Source organism: Falco cherrug, chromosome 9 (assembly GCF_023634085.1).
Source record: "Falco cherrug isolate bFalChe1 chromosome 9, bFalChe1.pri, whole genome shotgun sequence".
In the NCBI taxonomy this organism is placed as follows: domain Eukaryota; kingdom Metazoa; phylum Chordata; class Aves; order Falconiformes; family Falconidae; genus Falco; species Falco cherrug.
In genome coordinates, this window is record NC_073705.1 from 17,121,372 (window position 1) to 17,130,774 (window position 9,403).

The 9,403-nt window shown below is 52.5% G+C and overlaps 1 protein-coding gene across 3 annotated transcripts; it reads right to left on the reverse strand.

The window, feature by feature from the left end:
* Positions 1-8,387, reverse strand: PTGES (prostaglandin E synthase). 3 transcript variants are annotated; one of them, XM_027802446.2, is made up of 4 exons: positions 8,252-8,387; positions 7,296-7,478; positions 5,790-5,872; positions 1-2,189 (listed from the first exon to the last, which is right to left on the reverse strand). In XM_027802446.2, the coding sequence occupies exons 2-4, from the start codon at positions 7,401-7,403 to the stop codon at positions 1,940-1,942; spliced, it is 441 nt and encodes a 146-aa protein (XP_027658247.1). In that variant the 5' UTR covers positions 7,404-7,478; positions 8,252-8,387; the 3' UTR covers positions 1-1,939. The 3 variants fall into 3 exon arrangements, with proteins under 3 accessions (XP_027658247.1, XP_005437244.1, XP_027658246.1); XM_005437187.4 differs by having other exon boundaries at positions 8,248-8,387; XM_027802445.2 differs by lacking the exon at positions 8,252-8,387 and adding an exon at positions 7,907-8,197.
* Between the last annotated feature and the right edge of the window lie 1,016 nt (positions 8,388-9,403).

A 9,403-nucleotide genomic window follows, 5' to 3' on the forward strand; every position in this document is an offset into this window, starting at 1 on the left:
CACAATGATTTGTTTTTATTGGGAATATTTGCTTCCTGCCACCAGGATGCATGTGCAGCAGCAGAGAAATGTACAGGGGTTCAGGATCTTGTGCACCATTTGAGGCAGAAGAGTCTTGTTAAGAGGGGTATATATTACCCAGACATCTGTTGAGGCTATGTAAATGAGAAGTGGCCAAAAGCAAACTGCTGAAGCTGCAGTCCTGCCCACCTTCCACACACAGTTCCCCCATGGGAGAGCAAAGTACTCTCCTTCAAACGTCACCAACAGCCTAAAGCCACATATGCACAGGGGTCAGGAGTTACTGGTACAGAAGCCGCTACCCGAGCTCGGCAAGGTCTCAGAGCATCAGTTTGTGCTTTGTGCACTCAGACACTCAGTGAGGTCTCAGTAAGAGCACACCTGAGGACAGCAGGGTTAAAGGAACACCTTTAGTGCTTAGGGCAGGTGGAAGGGTGTGCTGTGTTCTGCTCATTCTGGTTTCCACATATGATCTTAGTAAAACTCTGCATTACCCTCAGAGGGAGGGAGGAGGCACTGAACAGCAGAGGCTTCCTCCTGCCTTGTCCTCTGTAGGGGTGCTCCATTGCATGCTGCTGTTGCCTGGACCAGCCCTTGGCACTTTGAGACAGCTGCATAGCAGAGGTGCTTACAAGGGTTTATCATCCTGCAATACTCTGGTCCCAGCCTCTCTTCTCCAACATGACAACTTTAAGACAACACCACAGAGCAGTGGTATTCTCACACAGGGAGGTTCAAAGCCACTCATTTCCAGAGCTTTCTGCAAACACCAGCTAATCCAGGCTGCGCACCACTCGGCAGCAGTGTACAGCAGGAAACAGCTGAAAGAAAACATTCCCAAAGTGGTCATGGCACGGCACATTCCCCAGATATTAATGGCCATTCTGTGGCCAGAGAAAGGCTACAGAGGGGGAGAAATCCAGTCTGTTGTCCTGGGAGCATTCTCACACATCAGCAGCATGTGAACGCAGATACCACACTTGGGAGAAAGGTCTGTCTTCAAACTGCAGACCCCATTTTGTATGAGCATCTCAGTCTTTCCAGAAGTCCTAGAGCTTTGTGTTCAGCTCTCTACAGGGTAAGTGATTCCTGCTGGCTGCTCCAGGCATGTCCCTCTGCATCTTGCCACAGTGAGAGTGAGATGGAAAAGCCACAGCTGCTGCTGGCCAGGACCTGCTGAATGCCGGCTGCGTGGCATCCTTGCCGGGACAGGCAGGCTCCTGCCGGCAGCGAGGCTCCCTGGTAGGGAGCTGCGTCCCGTGGCGTGAGATGAGGCAGCGCTGGGAGCACTGAACACTTCAGTGGCTTCACAGCGTCACCCCTGAGACTTCGACTTTCACGTTATGCTGCCTGGCAGGCACCTGCCTCCTGTCCTCACAGGAGAGGGAATGTGACAGAGCCCCCTGCCCACAGACCCACACGGCTGGGCAGGAGGACAGCGGCTGTTTTATAACCCCCCTCTGCTACTACTCACATCTGCTGACCAAGAGACTTCACAGGACCCTGATGGTTTTCCCTTGCTGTGTGACCAGGGGGAAAGGACACATCTTCCCCTTCCCAGTTCCGAATGCAGTTGGGGCAGAAAACCTTTCTTTCAATTAACCCCTTCCTCGAGGGGTAGTCCAGGTGCTTTCCCCCTCTCACCCTTAGAAGCAAGAGAAACCTGCCTCCACATCGTCTTCTGACTCTGCAGGCAGATGCGGCCCTTCCCTCTGGTGACTTCCCTGCCCAATTTCAGTAACATGGGGACTTTATCGAGGCTGCACTGAGCACCACTGGGGTGCAGATGGCCTCCCTGGCAACATACCATGTGTCCACACAAACACACACTCTTACACTCTCACGCACCACCCGGTCCAGCCGAGGAAAGCAGCAGAGTGCGGGACAAAGGGGTTTGTTCGGTCTGTCTCACTGGGCACTACCAGTATGGGGTGGTGGCGAGGAGGATCTGCAGAGCCATGGAGAAGCAGGGCAGCTGTGCCACACTGTAGGCCACAGAGCGCATAGGCGCCTTCAGTTGCAGGAGGTAGGCGATGGTATGGATGATGCGCCCCACACAGAAGATGAAAAAGTGGATCCTGGCCACTGTGGGACTGGGATCCAGCAGAGAGTAGATGGCTCCGAGGAAGAGGAAGGGAAAGATGTTCTCCATGTCATTGCGGTGGGCCCTGAAAAGGGAGATAACGTTGTTCCTTCCCACCAGGCTCCCTGCTATCTCCTATCCCTTCTAGCCACAGTGCCCATCCCTGGGTGCTTCTGGCTCTCTCTTCCATTGGGTGGGGTAGACGCAGCCCCAAAAGACTCAGATCCCCCCTACACATGCAGGCAACAGGATTTTGCACCCAGTGTCTCTCCCTTGGGATGCTGCACTCCTGAAGCTTGCCCTCTGTGACTGGGTTGCCTTTGCCATGACAGATGACAGCTTGTGGATTAGAGCTTTTAAATAAACAAAGAAAAACAAAGACCCTGCGAAGCTGTGAAAAAATCAAAGCTGGTGCGGTGCCAGCACGGCACGGTCCCAGATGTGGCCATGTTACACAATAAAAGGCAGTTTCCGGGCCACAGTTTCCAGAGCAGGAACTCCCAGGATGGGAGGGTTTGTGGCTTCATCACTCTCTTGTAAGTGCATCCAAAGGGGACTGGGGAGGAGCACCCCAAGTGCCCCCTGCACCCCTGTGACACATCGGCACTGATGGGGCCAGAACCTGCACTCCAGTTGAACATGTGCCTGCCTGAGTATCACATCACCTGCCACCACCCACACCACTACCGAAACAGGATCCGATCACGCTATGAGCGTGGGCTGTGTCCCTCCTCCCCCAAGGTACTATCCTTTGAAGGAGGGAAACCTGTCCCCAAAGCAGTGACCTGCCCTTGCCCTCCCACTGCCTCTGCCCCTCTCCTTCTTTTGTTCCCTTGCAAAGCAAGAGATGCTTTCTGCAGCACAGAGCCCCATCCCCATGCTTCAATGTGGGGACTCTCAGGTTGTGCCCTGGCCGGTGGGGATGGATCTGGGCTCGAAAGTGACCTGATCACAAGACTCATTTGCCTTTTCCCTGTTATCTCAGAAGTTTGAGAGGCAGAGACGAAGCCTTGATAAGAGCTGCCCTTGCTTCCCCACTCCTGTGCTCCAGCATGTTTAAGGACTCACAAAGCCAAGAGAAAATGTTATTTCTTCCCTGAAACAAAGGCCAAGATGCCTGTGCTGCTTTTCTGTGCTAGCTGAGAAGTGTCTGGGAAGTTTTAGGACCCTCTGTCACAACTCATTGGTGCAGACACAGGCTGTGATAGACCTGGCTGAAAACAGACTTTGGAAAAGAAAGAGGGCTGTGTTTTAAGGCCCCTCTCCTGCCCCTGGAGTCAGGTCTATGGAGCAGATGTCCCTGTGCCCGCCCTGGCAAATGCCCCACCAAACATTGACTTCTTCAGGCCAAGGTTTGCCAAAAGTTTCTTTCCATCAGAAATTTTCAGCACCAAGAGACCAGGTTTTTGGAGGCTGACTGCTCCCAAAGGCAGGATCAGTCTCTGAGCAATGGAGCAGGAGCCATCAGGAAGGGCTCTGCTCACGCAGCTTGCCCCAGCCTCCTCCCCTTTACTGTGATGCCGAAGCATGGGGACATGAGCAGAGGGTCTGGGTCCAACAGCTGGTTCCCATCACCACATCACATGAAATGACCTGTGTGCTGAATGCCAGCCCCCACCACTGTCTCTCACTGCCCCCTTCCCGTGCCAGAGCCCAGGCCAGGCACCAGGTCAGCAGGGCCAGGCCACCTGTGGGTAAATAGTGCACCTGAGCCATTTCCAGCCACAGCTTTGCTGAAGCATGAAGGGGCTCTGCACAGCCTGTTGTACCCAGAAAAGAGCTACCCCAAGGGCTTTCAGTACCCCATTATCCCCATAACAGGCAGGAGAGCAAGGAGCTTTCTCCTCCCTGCCTCTTGCACCTCCATCGGGAGCAGTCCCTAGATTAAAGGCCACATCCCCAAGTAGAGAGGGGACGAACATGGCAAGGAGCCTGCTGGAAACCTTATTTCAGCTGCTCTCTGGGTGTGATTTTGGGACAGCATGGAGGAATGGGCCTAGAAAAGACACTAAGACAGGTCCTGCTGTTGTAGCAGCATTGCCAGGACAACTCACTGGGGATGAACTGGTCACGGCCTGGACACAGAGGGGACGTATTCCTTGCCAAACCCAGGAGAGTGGAGGGGAGCTGCAGGAAACCCTCTGCCTCTCCTGGTCAGACAGTCCCTGGGAAGAGCCAACCCCATGTGGACAGGCTTGCCCAGTCACAGCCCCTTTTTTTCCCAGCCCAGGGCCCTGCTTGCCCTCCCAGGCCTGCATCACCTCTGCGGGTACCACCAAAAAACCCTTCTGCAGTCCAGGCAGGACCATGATGATAAGCATGGTTTGCTTTGGTGCCAGCTGTGCTGGGAGAGGGCAGCTGCCGGACCCCCACCGCCTCACCCCACAGCAGCCCTGTCTAAACCCGGCCCCAGGGACTTGGAGGTTCAGCGGGGCTGGAAGGACAAACGGAATAACAGGGAGGAGAAAGGCAAGAGCTGAGACACAGCCAGGGGCCTCTCTAAACACCAAGGGGGAAACCTCCCTCCTGGCTGCTGCTTGCTCTCCTTTGCCCTGCCGGGCTCTGCTACACTCCCAATAACCCCAGCAGCTCAGCCATGGCTCTGCTACGCTCCCAGTAACACCCGAGAAGAAAACCCAACAACACCCTTGTTCAGGGAAAACACCTTGGGTTTAATCTGTCTTCCCCAGGGCTGTGAACAGATCAGCAAGGACCGACTCAGAGTGCTTTAACTGCACAAGTCAGATCCCAGACCTCCCCCAGGTCTTTGCTGCAGCTCCATTTATTTATTTTTATGGACGCTTGTCTTTTCTGACTAATTAAAGAAGATTTTTTTTTTTAATGATTTTCTGATTGTTTATTTTATTATGATGATTTTCTTTTTCCTAGGAAGGAAATAGCTCATTTGCCACCCTCCTTCCTCTGGAAGCCCAGGGATTAGGTGGCACTGGACGTTTTTTAAAGCAAATCTTGCAGGCAGCGAGAGGTGAGCGGCACAGTTCCCCACCCACAGCAGAGCTGGCAGCCAAGGTCTCAGTTGACAGCAGGGCATGGCTCCAGCCCCTTTCCTGCATGTCACCAGTGATCCAGCCAAACACTCAGGGCACCTCCTTCTGCGCAAGAGAGATGGCAAACCAAGCCTGGGGCTGAATAACCCCATGCTTTACCCCTGAGGAACTGTGAGCCCCACAGAAGAGGGGGAAGATTCAGACTTTGCACAGTTAGGGAAGCAAAAGTTATTGCAATCACATCCAGCTTCTTCCCAAATGCACAAAAAGGGCAGCTGCATATAGCACTGGGACCAGTCACACAGTTACCTCTCCAAGCTGTGCAGGGAGCTTGGGTCCTGTTGGGGCAGGGCACCAGGAGCCTTTGGTTGCGGGTATGGGACAAGACCTTGGGGGCTTGTGGGACTTTGAGCATCTAAAAATTAGTTTAATTGCATCAGAGTAGGCTGTTGGACCCAAACCTCGGTCTTTCTCCGTGTCCTTGCTCCAGCACACAACATGCTCCCATTAAAGATTAAACTGCTCTAGTGTGCAGGGTCACACAGCTGAGCTCCAGGCATTCAACCCATCTAGGTAATTAAATAATGAGCCCTTTAGCTTCCCACTGCTTCTTTGCCAGCATCTGCCAGGGATCACCTCGCAGCACAGTGGGAATGCCGGCACCGCCGCCTACTTGCCTGCGGCACCGCTCCACATCGGGGTCTTCACGGTAGTACTGCAGCCCCCCGTTGCGCAGTGCATCCTCCGGGTTTGCAAATGCCTGCAAGGGAGAATCCCCATAATATGTATGCTTATAATGTTTTCAGGAACTTCACAGGTAGAAGCTTTGCCCCTAATCTTTAAGACCTATGGAGATTTCTTCCTGCCCCAGTTTCTCACCACCCTTCACAAACACAAGAGCAACTGCACTTCCATGTGCATGGTCTTGGGGGTTAAACCCTGCACCTCCCAAGGGGTTTCCTTATCCTCTGAAAAAAACAACTCTGCCTGCTGAGTCCCAAACAGGGGGCTTCATGGGAGCTCCTGATCCCAGCCCACTTCTCCCCATGAAACCCACTTAAATGAGACTTTTTCAACCACCAAATGAGATCACTGCTGGCACACAGCTTGCAGACGCTGAATGCAGCATCCAAAAGATAACCTGGACTGTCAGATTAGTTTACCCTACCAAGAAAGAGTATTCCCTCACTGGCTTTTTGGCAGTGATACTGTGACTGAAACCAGCCCTGGGGAAATCAGATCCTACGCTAATAAACTTACAAATAAAAATTACTTATATGAGCTCCCCACCTATGCTCAGAAACTGTTCCTCAGGGACTTGGTTACATGCAACAGCTTCACTTTGCAGCCTGAAAAGGACCCTGGTGCTTTCTTTAATCATGTTACAAGCCAAGTCCTAGGGTTGGAGCATCATTTAGAAACACAAGGGAAGAGGACAAGTCATCAGTTACAATGATGCTACAGCACACAGGTATCTCTTTGTATTTTATCTGAGAGCAGAAATCTCTCCCTCCCACTCTACCGATGCAGTCGGAAACTCCTCAAATACTTTAAAACAGATTTTACAAGCAGCTGAGTTTTGCCACAAGTTCAATTTGGGTTGCAGGTGATAAAAGGTCCAGTTCACCCCATCTCCTGACAGCAGCTAGAGCTCCCAGTCCTCCCTGTATTTTCCCCGAGTCCAAGAACCATTTCCTCCAGCTATTGTTTTTATTCCCCACGACTTCCTGCTCTCCTGGAGCATTCACATAGCCATTCAGCCTCTGAAAAAGGCTTTCTGCTAAGCTGCAGGAAAAAAAAAACATTGCAACGATTTCCTCTTAAATACTTTGTTTTCCCCTTCCTTCTTCCAGACATGGCAAATTAAGTGTAAACAGACTCTTTCCAGAAGCAGCTCACCTGCATGGCATTTTAGATCTGAAATTACTATTTAGACTGGGATTCAGAAATTATAAACATGAAGCTACAGATGGTAGAAACAAACAAAAAGTACCAAAGAGAAGTGAGATAAATATCTGCTGCAGCTATGAAACATGTTTTGCTTTCAACTGAAGGTCAAAAAAAATGGAGCTTGCTTCAGGAAAACTCTGTTGGCCTTCACAAGAGTAACAGAAGAAAGAAAAAACACAGAACCCCAAGGAAAAAAGCCAGAAAGGGAGAAGGAAATGGAAGCTGGATCTTACCTTCTTTCTGAGTCTCACTTGTCCCGTAACGATGGCAACAACATACATTTTTAAAATCAAGATCGTGCTGTAGAACGTAAACGACATAAACACTTTGTTTTCCATCATTTTGGGGGTAGGTGCCACTCGACCACCTGCAACACTCGCAGCCAGTGGAGATCTCGCTGGGGCTTCAAGAGGGCTCTGCAGGAGAGGGGGCAGGAGCAGCCACGTTTAAACACAAAACAGGTCACCACTGTTTCTTCGGCGAAAGCCCACAGCCCCCGCACACCCCCCCTCCAGGCTGATGCAGCCGCGCTGCCGGTGAGCGCGCCCAGCGCGGGACACGGAGCGGCTCCAGCTTCTCTCACCCTGCTGCCACCGGCTCCGTGGGGATGCGGTGCCCCAGGCTGGGATGCAGCCCCCTCGACCGTCTGGGCCACAGCAAGGCTCAGCCTGGCCACAGCTCGATCTCTTGCCCCCCCAAAGCAGCCCACCACGATCCCCCGTCCCGCCGCGTCTTTTGTTCGTGCCCACAGGGACGGAGCGTCCCTCGCCCAGCCAGGCACTGCTCACCCACAGGTATGAGCGGATCAGCCCTGGAAGGAGTTAGGAGGAAGGTAGGGACCTACCTCAGCCACATCCAGCCCTGTGCTCCTGTGCTCCCTCCGTCCCCGAACCCACAGCTCACCCCTGCGTGGCGACGTTCCCAGTACTCCCCAGTCCCGCCCAGTGCAGACTGAGCGTCCCATGGCAGTAGCAGCCAGCCCTCCCCTACAGAGCCACCTGCCGAGGGATGGGACGCAGGGACGGAGCCATCCCTTGCCCCACCAGCGCCCATCACCCGGGGGCCTGGGCTGCCCCTGCACCCCCTGGCTAGCAGGGGTGCTCCTGGAGTGACCAGCCTGGAAGAACAACCGGGCAAGTCTCGGACCACAAAGCCCCAAACATGCAAACAAAAGTAAAAAGCAACCTGCCCAGCCCCAAAGACAGCTTGTCCTCGTTTTCTCCAAGAGGGTGAACCGGGTCGGTCGGGTATAATTTTGTCCTCGGTCTAGACAGTGGCATCTGAATTCGGAGCTGTCTCTTCCCCAGCCACAAAACACTGGTGAAGAAAGAGTGGGATCTAAGCCTCTGCAGGCAGTTGGGCTGCTCTCCCAGTGCAAACCTTTTAACTCCTTCTTCCCCAGCCTTGGTCCCAGTGCTGGCAGCAGCAAACCTCCGGTAAGCTGGCAGCATGGGGACTGATAGGAGCTCTCCAAGTTTATTAGTGTTGGAGGGCTGAATGTGGGGTTCAGTTACTTTAGAGAGAACACACACGTTAAAAAAACCCAAAAAAAACCCCAAGACTTTTTTCAGGAAAATGGAAACTTTTGGAGATTGAGGGGAAAATGAATGCTTTGAGGATGCAAGCAGTTTTTTAATAAGCTGACACATTGGAATAAAAAAATTGTTTCAAGCCACAAAAAGCCTCAAAAAACAATGAACAAAGTATGACAGTTTGTCACTTACAGAACCATCCATTAAAGTGTTTGTGTCTCTTGGACTGGGTTTGTTCTTCAAGGCTTTTAAACTTCTTAACTGCCACTGAGCAAAACTAATCCTTTGCTTTCCAAGAGGGTCCAGAGTAACCCAGGAGGAGCATCGCACTCAGACCAGGACCAGGCTCCAGTCCCATCACTACAGACCCTGTTGCACAAGGACAGTTTTTTCCCCAGCAATGGGATGCTGGTGGCACCCCACTCCTTGGGGAGAACAGGCTACAGGAGTCCTTTTCCTGGGGTGCTGGTGTGAATTTAAAGCAGCTTCATGCTTAGGGCACAGCGGCTCTGGGCTCAAGAAATACAAAAGGATTGTTGATGAGAACATGAGTCAGGTTATATGGGTGGATCTGGAAGATCAGCTCGTTTCAGAGAGTAAGCTAAGAAGGAAAACAGTCATCTCTCTCTGGGCAGTGTTATCCCACCAGCCCTGACCAGCAGCTGAGGGATGCCGCAGGCCAGACTCCACCTCTGCTCCTGCAGAAGGGAGGGCTGCACCATTTCTTGTATTCCCAGCAGTCAGCACAGTCACACTAGGGCAGCTTTCTTGCCAGGATCAGTGCTGTGGAAAAGGTTTTACTCCTGTCC

Coding starts and splice junctions, on each gene's coding strand:
- PTGES (XM_027802445.2), bottom strand. CDS start 8,026: ATGGGACGCTCAGTCTGCACTGGGCGGGACTGGGGAGTACTGGGAACG. Junction 5,873..7,295: donor AAGTGAGACTCAGAAAGAAG/GTAAGATCCAGC, acceptor TCTCCCTTGCAG/GCATTTGCAAACCCGGAGGA. Junction 2,190..5,789: donor GATGTGGAGCGGTGCCGCAG/GCAAGTAGGCGG, acceptor CTCCCTTTTCAG/GGCCCACCGCAATGACATGG.